The sequence below is a fragment of the Anguilla anguilla genome, chromosome 5 (assembly GCF_013347855.1).
Source record: "Anguilla anguilla isolate fAngAng1 chromosome 5, fAngAng1.pri, whole genome shotgun sequence".
Classification (NCBI taxonomy): domain Eukaryota; kingdom Metazoa; phylum Chordata; class Actinopteri; order Anguilliformes; family Anguillidae; genus Anguilla; species Anguilla anguilla.
In genome coordinates this window covers 28,266,436-28,286,742 of record NC_049205.1, presented here as the reverse complement: position 1 = coordinate 28,286,742, position 20,307 = coordinate 28,266,436, and the positions used below count along the sequence as shown (strand labels likewise).

General features: G+C 42.1%; 1 protein-coding gene across 4 annotated transcripts in view; it reads right to left on the bottom strand.

Annotated features, from left to right (window-relative positions):
- Positions 1–10,555: 10,555 nt before the first annotated feature.
- Positions 10,556–20,307, bottom strand: part of LOC118227482 (anoctamin-5-like) — a 63,851-nt gene continuing 54,099 nt past the window's right edge. For all 4 annotated transcript variants that reach the window (XM_035417985.1, XM_035417986.1, XM_035417987.1 and 1 more), the window contains 6 exons: positions 18,343–18,440; positions 17,666–17,799; positions 16,041–16,246; positions 13,127–13,329; positions 12,938–13,043; positions 10,556–12,351 (listed from right to left, as the gene is read on the bottom strand). In XM_035417985.1, the coding sequence (XP_035273876.1) occupies positions 12,118–12,351; positions 12,938–13,043; positions 13,127–13,329; positions 16,041–16,246; positions 17,666–17,799; positions 18,343–18,440 (981 nt within the window). In that variant the 3' untranslated portion in view covers positions 10,556–12,117. The remainder of the gene's footprint in view (positions 12,352–12,937; positions 13,044–13,126; positions 13,330–16,040; positions 16,247–17,665; positions 17,800–18,342; positions 18,441–20,307) is intronic.

The following is a 20,307-nucleotide window of genomic DNA, read 5'->3' as shown; positions in this document are numbered from 1 at the left end:
ACTTGTGGGTTCGATGACAACTGCACTGCCAGCTGAAATGCTTGTAGTGTTCTTCAGCCTAGCCCAAACTAAGTGCTCCTGCATCGGCTCCAAAGTAACTGCCTGCTTCAGCCTCAACGTTCCCACTTTGTCTGGCACATCCCTTCCCTGCCACCTCTCCACATTAGCCAGAAGAGAGAAAAGCTGCTCCTCATCATCAGTACGTCCTGTTGACTGTGTCTCAAAGAAGTTGCTTGTCTTCATTACATGTATGAGATGTTTGATAAAGTTGCTGCCAATAATCAGTTCATCAGTTTGGCCATCCACAACTAAGACAGGGACAGAGGCTTTATAGCCATACGCTGTCAGCATCAACTCACACACTCCCACAGGTCTAGTCCTCAAACCCCCACACCCAACCAGCACCACATCAACTGGGTTGAGTGAGCCGCTTGATAACACTCCAACTTCCTGTAGGCGTGGCACCACCGCTGAGTTCAGTGTACAGGCCATAGATCCGCTATCAACCATTGCCTTCACCTCCATCGCGTCATTTACAATAACACGTGTAGAACAGATTGTCGTTCGAAGCCACTCTCTGTATGTTCTGATAGATTACTTTTACACCATGCTCTGCAGAGTCACATACACTTGAATACACAGATTCCACATCCTCATCACAGTTAGTTAGGGGGACTTCATTAGGCCCATCACGTATCCCCTTTCCGTGTGGGCCATCTAGTTTCCCTGCTGGTTGGCTAAACCCTGCTGGGTGAGCCCTGCTGGCTGGAGAACCTGTTCCTGGGATGAAGCTCGCGGACATGCTATGCGTGTATGGCCAGGAGCATAACAGAGGTAGCATAGATGATCAACTCGACAGTGTTCTACTGTACTGTGGTTGGCATCACCACACACTGAGCAAGGCAGGGATGGGTTTACTCTGTTCCTGAATCGTTGCTGCGGACGGGACCCAGGATTGTTTACTGTCTGCTGTGGGCACTGTTCAAGCACGCGCTCCAGCAAAGCAATGACTCAGGCCAAAGGTTCAGATGAGCTGTGCGGGGGTGCTGGTGATGAAGCAGGTGTGTGTTCAATGGCTGGCTCTGGCTTAATTGCTGGTGAGGGCTGGCCCATAGACAAAACCACTGGAGAGAACACTTCCTGCCACAGAGTGGAGACCATCACAGGTGGGCATGAGAGATGTTTGGCTTTGCTCTCCCTCCGATGTTCCTCCAGCCTCTCGTGGACATCCCCAGCAGTCCACTGATGCAGGGGTTTGCACTTGAAAATCAGACATAGTTCAGGATCAGGGCAGTGTCTGATAAACATGATAGTTACTTCACGAGCAGGATCTTCTAGCTTTTTACCCTGTCTCCTCATACAGTCCTCTGCCACATCAATGGCCCTATTCAGTCTGATCCAATAGTCAAAAGGGTTTTCACCAGTCAGTGGCAAAGTCGCATAAAAGTCTGCTAATGGCATGTCAGAATACACTGTATCGCTGAAATGTTGCTTCAAGATGTCAAAGATGGGGCTCGGGCCTTGGCTCAAATCAATTTTGGAGTTACTACGTAACCCAACTCGGAAAACATCTCGTGCTCGTCCCATAAGTTTACTCATCACTTCAGACTGCTCTTGTGCACCGAAACCCTTCTTACGCATATAACCCAACATAAACTCCTCCCACTCCTGTACTGTACACTTCTCAGAACCATCTCCTCTAAAACACCCTGGTTCTTTTACATCAGATTTCAGCACCAGACCCATGCTTTAAATGTCACCAATCTTCAGTTCCCCTGTCCCGCTGTTATTCCGAGGACCCACCCCATCACCCACTGCCTTAGCTGCTCCCAGGCATGACACTATGCTTTCACCAATAGAGTGACCCACCCGCTCAACAATACCCGCCAGTAACTCAATTGAAACCTCCCTGTTCCCTGAAGGTGAAACTGGCTCAGAAGCATTAGCTTGGGGTTCAAACTCACTAGTGGTGTGTGCATGTTGTGTAGTGGAAGTTGGCAGAGGAGTAGAGGTAATGGGTTGGATTGTGCTAGCCCTATCTGCTGACCCAGGAGAACCCAACATAAGAACACCCCTACCCCTTCCAATACTTCCCAGCCCACTATCCATTATGAATCAGTATACGAAATATGAGTAAGGTAATCAGAAGAAAGGAACAGAAATATCAATAAGCAATTGATCATAGGCTATACAGTAGAAAATGCCCCAGCAAAATTATTTTAACAAATTAAACAAAAAAATGTATATCACATGTAACCATAAGTTCAATGTAATTTCCCTGTGAAGCTGCTTAAATAATCACATTCAAAAAGAATATCTCTTTCGGACCGGCACAATAGTCAAACCAAATCCTCCCCAAGTTTCTCTGTCAGAAAATGGCTCCATACAGCATGAATTACAGTGCTCCACCGTGTGGCCAAAACGGGAACTACAATGGCGCTAGGTCTAAACACGACAATACGGACGAGAATGTTCTCCAAAATTAAAACATCGATCTTTAGGGGTTATTGAAATCACTGTACAAAACAACAATTTTGTTTGGAGCATATCTAGTAAATGTCTAATTATTTACAAGCTCCTTATGAAGCCTAGAAGACATACATTTTCGCACAGACACAGTATTGTGCAAGCTAAAAGGCTAGCTAAAACAAGCCAGCTACGCTACCGAGACCACGTGGAGATACAGCCCTGGTGATTCTTGTCTGCTTGTGCGGCGTCGGTAGTCCTCTTCACCAACGTCCAGCATAAACAAGAAGACCGTTACGGCACCAGTGTAACAGGCGTGATCTTGCGTTGTGTTGTGTAAAAGCACCACAAACCAGGATTCCCAGTTGAGCTGATTTATTCTGATAACAGACAAACAGTGCGATCACTGGACTGTTCTCAACATGTATCTTCAGCAATGGTGATCGCTTGCATGGGCAAGTTAAACTGGGCAATATAACCAACAATATCAATTACAGCATACATATGTACCTGATAACAGACAAACAGTGCGATCACTGGACTGTTCTCAACATGTATCTTCAGCAATGGTGATCTAAAAATGTAGAAACACTCATGTTACCACACGTACACGCGGCCTGGTAAGTGGCTAACTTAGCTAGCAACATAGCCTACATGCCGTTCGCTGCAGTTCGTAGAACAGATATAGTGGATATACAAATCTACAAATGCACAAAAGCCTTTGTCCATATTTAAACTCCTTTAGGTACATATGCATTGATATAACGATATAATTGTGAACAAATATGAACAATCTCTTAAAATAATTGGCACAATGTTAAAACGTGACCTACCGCTTGCATGGGCAAGTTAAACTGGGAAGAACATAACGTGCGTCATTCCCTTAAAGGCAACTACACAAGTTTTTTAAAGTGACAGAACACTAGACCCAAGATACACACATACACCTCTGATACAATGGCAAGTGTAATCATTATAAACCATGTTACACTAGCTCGGCGTAGCTTTTTCGTCAGTAGACAACGTATCTAGCTAGATAATGTAATGTACAGTCTTGCTGAATGCTTCTATAAAAATATCGACTGTCTTATTTATTACTTTTACTCGCAGAAATTTAGAAACCATATCAGAAATCGGCAGAATGAGTATTGTAGCTAGCCAGCAATGCCACGGTCGCAGTTCAGTGGCCACAGTTCATCAGACGATTTGAAATCGGAGCGCACACCCGCGGGTTAACGTCAATTTTCTGCGTTTACCGTGATCCTTCACCTTAGGTACCCAGTGCGCACACACTGGTGCCAATGGCCCATAGTCAAATATGGTTGCGTCCATGAATTGGCTTCATGCGCCTTTGGACAGCTCCCATAGGAATCCATGGAACGGAAGCTGTCTTCTTATTCTTTTTCTTCTTCTTCTCTCGGTTTTACTGGCGAATCGCAACCAACTTAACTTAAAGGTCCATACCGCCACCTGCTGTACAAGAGTGTGTAACATCATAACATTACTAACTATTTACAGTGTCTGTTGTGTCCTCTAATGCTTTTATTATGCTTTAGTTATATTTCCTATTACACCACTAGGTTTCACTGTAACTTTTGTGTATTGGTATTACCTGCTGTGTTGTTGTATGGTAGAAAGGAAGTGACATACAGGAACCAAGAAGTAAGGACAATGTCCACCCAAAGTGATCCTAGTCCTGACATTTTCCATTCTATAACCCAGACCCAATTGCCTGAGTTGATGTTGATTAATCCTTCCCGCAGTGTTACATCTAGATCTTCTCCAGATATATCTACAATGTTCAAGTATTTCCTGGCAGCGTCCAGCACCATCTTGATTCTTTCCGACTTCCCCTGTATTTCAGCAACGCAATTTATGACCATTGCAATGAATGCCAAAAATCTTTTCTTTTCCATGCAGATATTCTGACCAGCTCCATTCCTTTCCTGCTTCGGTTATTTTTGCATTATCACCATCTCGTCGTTTCTCTCCATTCTCTAAGCAGCTTCGGCATACGACAATCGCTTTTCTTCTCTCATCTTATTCACTTTCCCTGCCTTCATTCTTTTTGGACACTGTGCTGACCCCATATCGTGATGTCCCTCACAGTGCAGGAACTTTGCTTGCTCTTTCTCAACTTTACATACCTTCGCATTGCAATTGTCCTTCCCACACCTCCTACATCTTCTGACTCCTCTACATACTGCAGCAACATGTCCATATTCTTGACAACAAAAACATCTGAGAGGAGCTCTCTCATATGGCCTCAGCCACACATAATCCAGGTATGCTCTTTCCGGCAATTCCCCTTCCAAACTCAAACATACAGAATTACTGTCCTCCTTTACCCCTTCTCAGAATCTAGTCATTCTTCTTGCCTCACACACACCTGCAAGATCCCGAAACTACTTAGCCTTTACTGACAGTGGCACGCCACTCATCGCTCCCTTATTCCTTGCTTCCGATCCAAGTGGGAAGCAAGACACACAGCTATAATTTCCAATTAGGAAAATGGTTAATTAGGTATTCTATGTATGCAGGTATGCATGTATGTATGCATGCATGCATGCCACTAGCAAAATAGGTCCTAAGTCCTGACTGAACCATGTCACCTTCTGTTTAATGAGTAGAAGGAACTCAACATGAAGTAGAGGGGAATTCCGTTTTGACCAAATAGAAACTAATTTAGAGTGTAGCTGTAATACCCAAAACACAGGATCAAGAATACCAGTTGAGGCATGATTACAAAAATGATCTTTATTACAGTTTCCATGTTAAAAATATTTATTATACTAATTAAAATGAGATGGGTTTGAAGATACCACACTGCCTGCGCTCTGGAGAGCCACATGATCACCTGCCACCAAGCCACCAAGCCACGCCTCCAACTAAGTGCGTCTGAGGGGGAGATAGTGAAGTGAAGAGAGAACTCCACATCGCACACCAAATGGAGGGAAGATGACACTCATGCAAAGCCAAGGCCACTGCAAATCAAATGGGTAGATTAGTGCAAAAATCAAATATTACAACACTGCGGGTGCAGGAATCCCCACACACCAAAGCCGAGACCGCAGGCAAGGACAAGAGGGTTACACCCGACTTCTCGGGCAATAAGGCAGACGGCACTTGAATGGGCACTAAGAGGACAAAAGTTTACATTCACCACAACCTTTACTGCCAAAGATACAGAAATCACTTTGCCCCAAACTGGGTGGGAAATAACCAACCCTTGCGCTATAAAGTGCACAATTGCTTTTAGACAATCCCTTTTTGAACAATCATGTGAATACAGTGAATAACTAGGAAAACAGTGGCTGATAGCACCTGGGGCGGGGCATGCCAGATACACACGCACTTCACAATGCGGTCTTACACAAGGGCTTGCATTTGTACACTTGCAGGATTCAGACCTCTGCAAATAAAATAAAGCCATGAGTTCACAGCACTGAGGACTGATGATAGTTGGAAGTTAAACAGTAAGTGTTCTACATACTTTGCAATGCCGCCTTTTATGCTTTGGCTTGCATTAGTTCACTTGCGGGATTCAAATGTCAAATGTCTGAAAATAAAAACAATAAATAGTAAAACACAGCTTAACCGTACTATAGGAATTGCTAAATCAAACAGTTACCGTCAGCAATACAGAATATTGCCAAACTCAATTGGTGGTGTCAGCAAGTCAGCAAATTAACAGGCAACGCCGTACAACAATGTGCAATAGGATAACCTTGAGTGGATTGCACAGATCCCAGTTTAACGGGCAACTAACGGGCCAGATAGAATTATTTGTGACAGTATACCTCCAAACAGAAGAATAACTTCAGAAAGTGCCCAGGTCCCAGCAACAGCAGTGTTTGGTCTCGCAAACCAAAAGACAAAGGGCTTAAGAATCATGCTCCTAGTTGCTCATTCACCCATTCGCACCTGTAGATGATCTCACTACTTAGGGTCATTGAGAATGGAATCAGTAGGCTTGTATGTAAATTGGTTGCAAGTTAGGGTGACAATGCATACAAACAGAACTTAGTGGGTCACTAGTTAGGGTCACTACATTCACCCCCCCCCCCCCCCCCCCCCCCCCCCCCCCCCGAAATGAATCGTCACCCCGACGATCCAGTAATTCTGTTCTAAGAGGGGCGTCATTGTGTGTCTGGGAGGGCAGCCACCCCCAAACTCAGGTCCACATACCCCATGGAATTTGCCGGTCTTGGTAAATTGTTAGGATTGGAATGTTTACTCGTAGTGGTCATGCTTGCCCGGCGAGGCCTCTCAGCCCTGGACAGCTGTCCATCACCTTGCTCATGATTGAACTCTTCACCTAGATCAGTAGGAGTGTGCAGTTGGGACTGTGTCCATGTCTGCAGGAGGTGCTAGAGGCCTGCTTGTCCAAGTCTACAGGAGGAACATCTGGATGGTCATAGTCAGCACTATTGGAGCCTTCAGCTGGAGTGGTAGCCCCTCTGCTTGGACGTGTTCCTCCACCTCTTCCAGGATGACATTAACCATGTCTTTTCATTGCACAGCCGTTCATGGCCATTTAAATAAGTAGGTGTTTAGAACTTCATTCCCATATGCAATACTGACATTCAAATTATATCAGAATGTTCAATTATTTTGTTTAGCAAAAGTCATGCACGTTTCTACTGTTTAACTGCTGCTTTTTAATTTATTTTTTATTATGCTAATGTAGCTACCTGAAAACGGCACGTTTCTAAATTAATGTTAACTAGCCCTATCCTCTACCAACATACAAACAATTAGTAGGTCTGTTGTGTCTACAATACCTCACTTCCATTTAAAAATGTCAAACACTTAATTTATCATGAGAAAAATGACTAATGGAAAAATGGCTGAATCATCTGTTTCTTAGCTACAATGTATATGTATTTGCATGTATGTATGTGTATGCATGTCTCTAATACAGCCTACATTTATATGCATTACTGTTATCAGTTACTCATAAAAAACACAGTACAAAAAATGATATTGAAGAAAAACACTTTTTATAAGAACAATCTAAATGTTTTCAGGTTTTGTGTTTTGTATTAGTTACGGGTGGGACGAGGAAATGGTTTGTTTTAAGCTTTTGATATCATTTTGATTTAGATATATATAATATATAACAAGAGAAACTCAGAAGGATGCAGTGATAAATTTGTAGTGATAAACCATTTTGTCCTAAATTGGTGGGGTTGATATAATATTCAGTTCAAATGTGTTTAGATACAATACCATTAATTCACTGCATGCTGATGTTTTGCCCCGCACAAAAATGACAATTTAGACAATTCTAACACATATGCCACAAATAAATATCTTTAGATTTTCTGGCTGACATCGTTTATTAACTTTAGACATCTGTTGCATTCCATAAATCATTGAAATATATACAGATTGACCTTAAAAAATGAAAACAATGGTCATCTTCATTAACAATAGGAAATGTTACACAAGGCTCAATATATAAAAACAAAATTACTGTAGGATCATTAAAAAATCCTTTGAAGTAATTAGCCACTTCATCATACATCAAGAGAAAAACAAGAGAAACTTAGAAGGCCCTGAAAAGGAAAAACTTCGGCAGAATGGCAACATAGTTCTGTTTCGTGTATAGAAGTAAATCGGAGTTAAATTATCAGGTCTTGAAACTATAAACGTGATCATGTTTGAGTATTATTTTAATATTGTGAAAAGATTTTGCATTAAGAGTTTACACAAAAAATGACTTGCTTATCTTGCTACTTTAATGCAACATCAGACAGAGCAAAAAGACAAAGAATAAGACCTTCCAAAGCAACATAACAAAATAACTTTCTTCTAATTCTAAAAAATAAAAAATGAACTAAGAATACATATGGACATAACAACATAAATTAACAATGCAAATAAATAGGTAACTATGACTAAAAACAAAAAAGCCATATTTTTAAAACAATTAGACAATAAATCCAGCACACTTTCATTAATTATTTATGATCTTGAACTGAAGTAGTACATTGTGCATAACTAAACTAACATAACCTATCTGAAATTTGATATGGTAACTATAGCTACATGGATACACATTTTTAAAATACAAAATGCACTTTATCTTTCTCGGAGAAAATAGCTTTATTTCCTTGAGTTAACCATTTCAGCTATAGTCCTGCATCCAAACACTGATAATGTGGCAAAATTATATAACTCCATTTGAAGAGTGCAAGTCCAATTTCTAAGTGCAGTGTGCAAAAAGAAAAAAGCCTCTTTTCTTTCATCCCACAAATGGCAAAAAAAAAACAGAAAAGACATACTGCTCTTTGTATGACAGAACTGGCCCTTAAGATAAAGAGGAGCCCTCATTAACACTTAGGTAAATATAGGCACATTAAGAAACATTTTAGTCATTGCACCCACACCCTGATCACTGAATGCATGGTTAAATGGTTAAACTTTGGAAGCTGGAGCGATAAACTATAAGCATCCTGGAAAAGGATGGAAATGGAAATGGAAAAGACTGTATACCCCATTTTTGACACTGGGAATGGATGGTCGTTGCACCACAATCGGTTAGTGTTTTTTGACAGTATACAATGAAGAAATACATATTATGTTATATATATATACGGCCAACAGTTTGTCTCCCCTTGTTTTCTCGCATGGTTCAGTCCTACACCAGCTAGAGGTCGCAACTGCCGTTCTGTCCAGCCCTTCTGAAAAAATTAGCACCACCCCAATAATCTACATTGATAAAGTATTTGCCACTAATTAAGTACAGACAATGATTGACAGCGATGTTTACTAGCGACACTCACATTTTAAATTCAGTTCAATTACTACCATGGACTTGCTGCAGTATATGTAAGTGTTGTACAGGGACATTATACTGTAGGTTTTGGTAGAGGCAGTGGGAAATGCTCACATTAAAAATAAGAGCAGTTATTTAACATTTAATTTGTACAAAAAAGTAGTAAAAAATATTACTTCATCCATCCATTCATTATCTATACCCGCTTATCCTGGGCAGGGTCGGGGGGGGGGGGGGGGGGATGGTGCTGGAGCCTATCCCAGCATGCACTGGGTGAGAGGCAAGAATACACCCTGGACAGGCTGCAAATCTACACAGGGCACACACACTATTCACTCACACACATACAACCTATGGCTAATTTAGAGTCTCAAATTACCCACATCTTGGACTGTGGGAGTAAACTGGAGTACCCGGAGAAATTACTTAATGATTCAACTAATTAACTAATCATGGTTTTTAATCAATATTTTAAGTAGAATCAGATGTCTTAGTGCTGGGCTAAAACAAAGACCTGCACCCACACTAGCCCTTTTCGGATAGGATAGGACAACCCTGCTTTATATGATTGCATTTTTCTTTTTACTGCAGCTAAACACACTTCTGGGCGTGGAGAGCAACAGAGTCAGTTGGTTTTTGTTTTTTTCTGAAAATCAGAGACTGATTCAGACCCAAGAAACCAGGTGACCTCAGTTAACTGTAATCAACTGCTTTAACTAATCAATTGCTGTGCTACTCAAGCGCTGAGTAACAACAAAAGCCAACATACAGACCAGGAGTGAGAACCATTGGCTCAATGACATGCTCTCCATAGCATTTAAACTATTCATGTTCACTTTCCTTCCTGAATCTCCCCATATTAGATAAAGTTTCTCAATTAGAAACTCAATTGTACGATTAGCCACTTGACTCTGTTGTTGGGAGTGCCTCTGAGGACCCCTGGAGGATAACCATTGAAATACAAGTGCAAATCCATGCAGGTCACATGGTGGAGACAAACTGGTGGCCCTAGTCATATACAGTATCAACAGCTTGGAGATACAAAAGAGTCCTGTGGAGCCCTCAGGACATCCTGCAGACGTGAAGTGACTGTAAAATGCCTTCACATGTAATATATAATTGGGTATTACTCTTACTACTAACACATTCCTAAAAGGAGAAATAAAGTGGTTTAAATATAAAAAATGGCTGCACACAAACAATAAAATAAGCCTGCTTTCAAACTAAAATGAGCCTGCATTATCTTACATTGAATGTAAGTGTCATAAGTGGCTACCTATGGCCCCGCAGCCACAGGTGGAGCCAAGCTGAGCGGGCTACCGTGTGGGGACCCCAAAGTCAAATCCTGCTTAGAACCCTGCAAAAGCTAGGGCTGGTTCTGTTTGTTATTCACAAAATATGTGGTCAAGGCACAATTGATGCTTGAACTGTGATTATTTTACATGATACCTCACAGATGCTGCAGTAGAAGACATTAATGAAACAAATGAATCTAAACACAAAGATGATACTTTCACTGTTATAATAAAAAAATAACTGAATGGAACTGACAGTGAAGTCTTCTTTGGAAGTGGCTTGAATTCAATCCTGTAGTATGGCAAAAAAAAGCTTCAGCTTCAGATGAACAAAAAGGTCTGTATACCATTTTTCAATGCATTTCACAGTAAATCACACTTCTGTCACATGCTTGCTAGGTAAACTAAATTTTACAGAATGCAATTGCACTGTTTGGACTGGCTGTATAATATTTGGGCCCAATACCATTGGCCTAAAGGCTCAAGACATGAAATACATAAACACATACACATTAACTATGTCTGGGGATCTACCCCCTCCTGCCCACAGTGGCTACAGTGTCATGGATATTTCCCAGCCGAATTCCTTCGCTCCAATTCATGTACAGTTACACTTAAATAACTTGTTTCCAGCAACAACAACAACAACAATTGCATAACACATATGAACTTGAACTTTCACTGATATAACCCTTCTTATTTATCAAAACTGAAGCATTATATCCCCTCAACAATATTTTTGTTCCATAGGTCTGACAGTACACAAGCAGTACACTATGATATTTATATCTGGTATGGCCCATAATCTTAACATACTTGGAAACAGACAATTTTATATACATCAAACCAACACCTAAACCGATGCATGCATGCTATTTCCTTACACACATAAATATGTATAATTGTGGCTGGCACTGTGGCTCATTCATTTTTGGTGCTGCAGAAAGAGAGACCTTGCTGAAAAACAGTCTTCACGTTGGGGCTGTACCTCGGCTATAATAAGCGCTGAATATTCACTTGAAGCTGCCTGCTCTTGGTTTCTTACAGTACGGGCGGTTTGCATGGAAATGGCACGTGAGGGAAAGAAGAGTATAGACTAAAATCGGAAGGCATGAGGGCTGGCCGTCCACTCCCACACATCCCATCTCACCCCCTTTTTCTCCAAAATTTGGAATGCTCAATTGTGATTACCAGCACATAGCAGGCACCCAGCTGCCCCAGGAAAACAGTACAATTAATCAATGCATTAATGCAAATAATGACTGATGACCAACAGTCTTAGCTCAAATTAGGTCTGAGAGGCCTGTTCTGACAGTTAGTCAGAGTGAATGTGTGAACTGGCAGCAGTGTAGGACAGCAATGGTGGTGATGATGATGAAAGTCATTGAGATACAAAGGCCTCAGGTTCGAGCTGCATATTAGAAAACTGGAAACCGAAAGCCAGGGCATTTCATTTTAACAGCATTCTCCAGCCACAGATGCCTATAAGTGCTACTTTAGGAAACCCGAGCCATGAGCTGAGCAGAAGCGTGTCCAGCACCTGCTCTGAGGTGGGGAGGGTGGGGCTGGGGGTTACAGGCACTCTGGTAAGACCTCTGTAGTCTCGGCAAGGGTGCAGATGACCGTGGTGTGCTCCGGGCTGTGGTAGCCGTTGAGCTGGCTGAGCTGCACCCTCAGCTTCTCCACTTCGTAGTTGTGCAGGTACTCCTGCACCAGGTAGCGCTCCCGCTTGACCCGTGCCTTCACCTCCGAGGGAACGTCTGGGATCATCCACGCCACGAACACCTTCACTCCAAACACCACATGCTGATGGGAAAGGACAATGGATCAGACAGCAAGAAGCAACATCTGTGTAAGCGATAAGGGTTTGATCTAGAGTTGTGTCATTGTGATATATATCAGTGTTTGGTATACTGATTTATACAAGGGCTTGGCTGAATACTCAATTCCGATTGGTCCAAGGGTGGGCATTCATTTTAACATTTATGATTTTTTTCCTGATAGAATCACAGCAAAACAACATGCCAAAAGGGCCGTGGAAGAATATTTCAGTTTCAGCTGATTATGTCAGCTTGGCCTCGGCCGTATCACCACCCGTATCGTACACTATTTTCCAATAACGGGACAGCCCGTCGTGGTTTATTTCTTACGTAACAGCATGTGCAACAGAACTGTACCTGTGCATGATACCGAGATATCAGTTCAGTGTGTAATATACAGATATGTCAGTGTGTGGAACAGCTGCATATAATCGTTTGCTATGAAGATACATCAGTTGAGAGATATAGACTCATTAGTGTGAAATACAGAGATATATCAGTGCGTGGCATAGAGATATCAGTGAGTGGTATAAAATATATTGCTGCATGTGGTATAGGGTATAGTCCTGTACCTCCATGATGATGATGAAGGCCAGCTTGGCTGCTAGAATGTGCCAAAACTGCATTGTGTGGAAGTACTGCTTTTCGTGACCAGAAGCGTAGCGGTAGTCACGGTACCTGAAACAACATGGGCACAGAGTCAGTAAAGGCTTGTGAGGAGACAGCCACGAGCACACACTTGTCTCTACCACGGCCTTTACCTGCAGGTGGTTATTACGGAGCTGTTGAACCAGGCAGGGTTCTCGCCATCCTCAGGTTGGTGTTCCGGCCGCAGCTCGGAAATGTTGAAGACTGACAGGCTGTTGCTGATGTAGCCCTCCATGGTTGCTGACTTGTTCGGTTGGTAGACATACAGGTAGACCAGTCGTGGGATCATGTCAGAGGTGAAGGACACAATAAAGGCCTGGAGAGTATGAGAGGGAAGACAGGAGAGGTGGAGTAGGATAGAGTGGCAGAGGGGAGAGGAGAGAGGGATAGAGCAGTGGGGGGATAGAGCAGTGTGAGAAGGGAGAGCAGGATAGAGGGGTAAGAGAGGGAGAGGAGAGTGGTTATCAAAATGGAAACATATGGCAAAACCATTTTGAAAAATTATACCAGAAAGAGACATCAAGCCCAGAGCAAAAGCAAACATGTGCAAAATTGGAAAAACTTGAACAGAACATTAGAACATTAGATTACCAAAACCCTTTATACTCCCCAATAACGCCCTAGCACACTCTCTAATAATTAAGAGCTATTTGAAAAACTGAAAGACCTATGACCCAGAAAAACCTGTTATGCAGATGGGATCCTAAATGAGGATGTTAAATCATAGCAATTAGAAGTTAAAATTAGCTATCCTAAGATTCTTCACCTTGGTTCTGAGCGTTGGTTACTTCTCTGGAACAAAGGACTCATAACACCCATATATAAAAGTGGAGACAAATTTGACCCAAAAAAATACAGAGGCATCTGCGTGAACAGTAATCTGGGGAAGGTATTCTGTAGCATAATAAACAGAAAACTTATAAAACGTCCTTATGGAGAACAATGTCTTGAGTAAAAGCCAAACTGGATTCTTACCAAAGTATAGAGATCACATCATATTTTCACCCTACACACCCACATTTACAAATATGTTCACCAAAACAAAAGCAATGTTCTTGCCTGCTTTATAGATTTCCAGTGGGCTTTTGATTCTATTTGGCATGGTGGTCTTTTTCTAAAACTTATTTAAAGTGGTGTAGGGGGAAAAACATACACTGTAATTAAATCAATGGATACAAATAAGAAAAGTGCAGTTAAAGTTGGAGATAAACCAAATATTTTTCCCAGATAGCACAGGGGTCATCTATCTCACCAATTCTTTAAAATATTTATATAAATGAACACTACTTGAAAAACCTACAGCACCTGACCTTGCCCTATATGATTTCTAAGTTAAATTAACCTGGTTCTGCTCTCCCCAACACCAGAGCATCGACAACAGAACCTGGATCTGCTAGAGTCATACCTGGGCCCTGACAATAAACCATATAAAAACTAAGGTTCTTCTGTTCCAACAAATATCCAGACACCAAAATAAACATCACATTATGAACAAGTAAAATTGAACAAACTACTAATTACACATGTTTATGATTAAAAATCAGTTCTACAAGAAGTTTTCATTTGCCTCTGAATTAATTGAAAGAGAAAGGAAAAAAAGGCTTTCTATGCCATTAATAAGTCAATTCAGTCAGAAATTCCAATTGCCATTTAGCTGAATATTTTTAAATCAGTAACTGAACCAATTGCACTTTATGGCAGTGAGGTGTGGGGTCCACTAACACAAAAAGAATTTGCTAAATGGGACAAACATCCAAGACCATGCACACAGAGTTTTGTGAAAGTATCTTCCAGGTTCAGAGGAAAACCACAAATAATGCATGCAGGTCAGAATTAGGCCAATATCCACAACTAATTAAAATTCAGAAATGCCACCAAATTATGGAAATTTTTAAAAACGAGTGATTCCCACTGCTATCATTACAAAGCCCTGAAATTCCAAGAGGTGAATATAAAGAAGAGTCCCTTCAGTCAACTGATCCTGGGACTCACTGAAGTAAATACTAACACAACTAATAATAGCCAGCCCCAGAACAGTGACACCATCCTAGCTCAATGACTTTGACCAAACGCGATTATAATGAAACAAAAATAAATAAATTTGACCCATTGAAAAGAAATAACAAAAACCCAAAACAAACTTGATGGCTGTTTGGGCCTGAACAGACTGTACACCATGGCTAATTACCTGACCATGGTGATGGAGAGTGAGCAGAGAGAAACCTTGAAAATATACACTCAGTAAGAACAGCATGGCCATTATGAAAAGGCCAACACAGGCAGACCCGGATGCCCTGAGAGGACAGACAGTGCTCACACTGCAGCCAGGGAGTGGTGGAGCTGCACTTCCTCACGTGTAAATGATCAGGACATAAGGGAGAATGTCTACCCAAAATTCATAAAAATATGCCCTGAATTAAATGACCACCAAATGCTCCCCTACAGAAAATGCACAGGACTAGCAGCAAATTATGTTACAGCTTTCCATAAATAGACGGACAACCAGTGAGCATATTTGGATAGGCTTATTATTTTTGTCAGCACACCATAGGTCCATGTTTATGCTTTCAGTTGTGTATGTTCTTTTCTGTGCTTAGGCAACATAAGATGCATCATTTCATGCCAATAAAGCATTTTAAAATTTGAATTTGAATGGCAGAGGGGAGAGAGGAAGAAGGAATGGGAGGGGGAGAAAGGAATAGAGGAGTGGTGGGGCAGAGGAGAGGGAAGTGGGAGGGGGAAGGGATAGAGGTGTGGGAGAGGGGAGAAAGGGAGAGAGGAGAGAGGGATAGAGGAGGGGGAGAGGGCAGAGAGGAATAGAGGAGCAGGAGATGTGAGAAAAAGAGATGGGATAAAGAAGTGGGGAGCTACCACAACTGCATGGTATTAAACACCACATTTATATAGGGGTATTACTTAATTATATTCCTTATGCTTGTCCACTGGTTACAATACACAAAATACAGGATGTGCAAAAAGATACCCAAACACACACACACACACACACACACATACACACACACGTACATTGGTGATGACAGAGAGGACGGCCATTCCGTTGAGGATCTCCAGCCAGGCTCCAATGCTTCTGGCCTTGGAAGCCATGGGCCGGCGGAACTGGGTGGTGAGCTTCCAGGCGTCCACACGCACCTCCAGGATGTTATTACACAGCGCCAGCAAGGGCGCCAGTGGGAAGGAGGCCACAAAGAGTGTGATGAAGCCAAACTGGATCACTGTGGGTACGACAAGAGAAGAGTGTGATGAAGCCAAACTGGATCACTGTGGGTACGACAAGAGAAGAGTGTGATGAAGCCAAACTGGATCACTGTGGGTACGACAAGAGAAGAGTGTGATGAAGCCAAACTGGATCACAGTGGGTACGACAAGAGAAGAGTGTGATGAAGCCAAACTGGATCACAGTGGGTACGACAAGAGAAGAGTGTGATGAAGCCAAACTGGATCACTGTGGGTACGACAAGAGAAGAGTGTGATGAAGCCAAACTGGATCACTGTGGGTACGAGAAGGGAAGAGTGTGATGAAGCCAAACTGGATCACTGTGGGTACGACAAGAGAAGAGTGTGATGAAGCCAAACTGGATCACAGTGGGTACGACAAGAGAAGAGTGTGATGAAGCCAAACTGGATCACAGTGGGTACGACAAGAGAAGAGTGTGATGAAGCCAAACTGGATCACAGTGGGTACGACAAGAGAAGAGTGTGATGAAGCCAAACTGGATCACAGTAGCGAGGAGGAGAAATGTGTGGGTAACACAGGGCATGGCATGGAGCAGCAGCCATCCCCATCTGAGAACACAGGCAAGGCAGGGGAGGGGGAGATTCCTCTCCAGTGTTTCTGCTGGGGATAAACTGATCACTGTGCCCAAACAGATTTCCCTGGCCCAAGTGCAGGGAATATTGATCTGAGCATGCCCTTCACTCAGGTAAGCATTTCTGGAAACTCACATCCTCTCCAAATCTCTGCACATAACTCACTGTAGATCATGTTGAGAATAATTAATATCGAAAAAGGCCTTCAGATAAATTATGGTATTGCCTTGGAAGATTGCCTTGCTAACGAATAAGTGGTTGAGAAATTCATTGTCATCTGTGGATTGATAACATAACTATGTGAGGCCATACACTGTACAACGGCCAGCTATCTGTGAGTGTGAATACGCTATGTTCATACACTCTTGTGCTTGGGTTCTGAACTTGAGTAAGGGGTGTGTAAGGGGCATGCCACTCTGTGGGGCCCTCCCAATCTGGGATCATTTTTATCACTTAAATCCCTCAACTTCCTATAGAACTTTAATGTTACACATGTACTGTACCTCCTGTACCACTTTCATCTTACATGTACCTCCATCCAGAACTTATATTGGACTTTGTATCATTATCTTGATGTTGTAGCTTGTCATGCCTCCTAGTTTGACTCAGTATAGGTTAGGTCAGAGTGTTTACTGTATGAACTGGACTTAATATGTTCATGGCTATGAATAACCGTTACAAAATGAGTATTGTACCTTAACGGACCTGTGTTTTGTAGTTATTCCAATGACCTTCGTTATGCACTTATTGTACGTTGCTTTGGATAAAAGCGTCTGCCAAATAAATGTAATGTAATGCATGCGGGCTTGAGGAGCTCCTCTCACCCATCTCCAGGTACTCGTAGAACAGGCCCAGCTGGCTGAAGTTCTGCAGGTCGTGGTCCTGCTCCCAACTGCAGTAGACTCTTTTATCTGAGGGGTTGCGGCCCTTCCTGCTGCCCCACCAGTTACACATCCACCTGGGGAGGGAGGAAGGCTGACAGATGAGCTGGACACCCAGCGCCACGGCTCTTGGACTTTTACCTGAGCCTCACTTTCCAGTTCAGAAGCTGTGGAAAAACTGCTGAATGACGGTTACGAGAATATTATTCAGCCCCTAAAGATCACACACAGGATCAGCAGTCCAATGTAATTACAGTAGATTTATGATTCTCCAGCAAGCATACACATTCATTTAATATGACAACATATGAAAAAAACAGAAGGTCAGAGGAATCCAGGGAGCAAAATGGAGATGACATTATTCAATCTATATCTATGGGAAATCACACAAAAAGTGCATACAGTATATGAGAGTGTGCTTGCGTGTGTGTGTGTGTGTGTGTGTGCGTGTTTGCATGTGTGTAGCCTTATGTGTGTGGCACTGAACCCTGTTTGTTGTTTATTTATATTTCAGATTCATGAGCGGGTCCTTGGGCTACTTCAATATCAGATGCAATAGGCCAGGAAAACAAAACACAAAAAAGTGTTTCTACCTCCTGCATGGTTGCAGCCATACTTACGGCACAAGCGCCTCTTGGATGTTCCCCCACACCTGCTTCCCTACCATCACAATCACCAGCTGCGTGGTCAGCTCGATAAGGCAGCCGCCGGGATCACACTGTGTTGGGACAGGGTGAGAGCAGAGGAAGGAAAGAGATAAGTTTACATCACCACAAAACAAGTCATCTTCATATTTGGAAAAATCTGAATTAGGCAATATATAAACAGAAGAAGGCACCCATTGGAACTGGCCCTTCTCTCGTTGCCATATTGGAAAAGGAAGTGAAGCAGTGTAGGTGTATACAGGTTTCCTGCCAGTGGCAATAGTGATGGCAAACTGTGCTGAAGAGGTGGTGTAAGAACTGCTCTTTAGCATATGTGTCACACATCTACTAAACGTTCATCTTTCAGATGCTGTCTCAGTGGTGAAAAAACACCCCGAGATCAGACTGCTGTGTCTGCAGTGTTATGTTCATAAAAATGTTAACACATGTACAGTTTATTGTTAGTACTGTTACAGAAAAACAATGGAAGCTTGGCTATTCCTGCTTATTGTTTTGCTAGGGTACACGATCCTCATTTCTTACTCTAGCTTTGCACCGTTGCGAATGGTGGGAGCACACCTAGCAGCCAAAAACTGGAAATGGCACCCCAAGAGAAAGGCCTACCTCCATTAAAGAATAAAATCACCTGGCCTAAAATAATAAATCAAGATTTCACATGTATGAATTGTTGGTTTTACAGTACAAATCACTTGTAAGACTAGCAGGTGATTTTATATATTTTAAGTGGAAGACACCTCTACATTAACATGTCAGATCAACAACAAATCTGTACTTCTTAAAAATAACTTTTAATGACATAAAGTAGCTACTGTATATAGTACAGATAGTAAATGTAGTGCTCTGAAGTATCAAGCTTATGCCAGGTTTTCAGAAATGATCATTGACATAGCAAATGCAACAGAAACACAAAATAAACAACATTACCAACTTATTATAAATGCATGGCCAAAAATGCCACTATTACAAACTGTACTACTGAAACAGTTTCACTCATGCCATTTTGTGATTTGGCAGTAATCACACAGAAGTGATTCTTAATTTAAGTCCAGAGTCACTGCTTCAGTCATCCATCGGCTGTTTGAAAATGTTTTTAATTCCCCATCATTGCATGATTTTGTCCCTCTGTTCAAGCAGGTTTGAGAGTGTAGACTGGATATGTTAAGAGACTCAGTACATGACATTCTTTCAGTTGCCATGCTGACACTTTTTTCAAGTAATCTTGTTTACGTGAACATTTTAAAGCGCAGTTACCTAAACGTTTTAAAATGCTGGAAAGAACAGAAAACTGTACACCTTGAAGCAATTAATATATTGAGCACTTGGGGCCCGATTCTAAATTTGAAGAAATTCTTTTAAAATTTAGTGATTTTTTAAAATGTGCTTTTCTCTTTTTCTCCCACTTTTGGAATGCCTGATCATGCTCAGGAAATCTTGAGAAAAACTCTCCTGTTCATTTGGGAGATTGTAGACAAACATGCGGTCTCCTCTTGTCACACTCAAGTTGGTGGAAGGCACTTCATGTGCAGCTGAACAGACAAACTTATGGCCTGCTCATCCAGTGGGTGTCAATCGTGCGTGATGAGTTGATGTCATCCAAGTCAATAATCCTTCTCATCACAGGGTGATACTAGAGCCAACTGTCTGTCGCCCCAGGGGGCTGCCTGCCATTCTGCACTGGAAATTCTTTACAAACAATCCATTTACACAGCTGCATATTTACTGAGCATCGTGCTAAAGCATATAACGGCAGCACCCCAGCTGGGACTCAAATCCCCAATCTTTGAGTTACAAGCCCAGTCCCCTCCCCATTATTCTGCACTGCTGCTACCCGGTAGGTTTACACAGTATATTACAGGTGGGCTGCACTGTATCAACAACTACAGACAAACTAACAAACCATTTTGGACATAACCCAAAAAT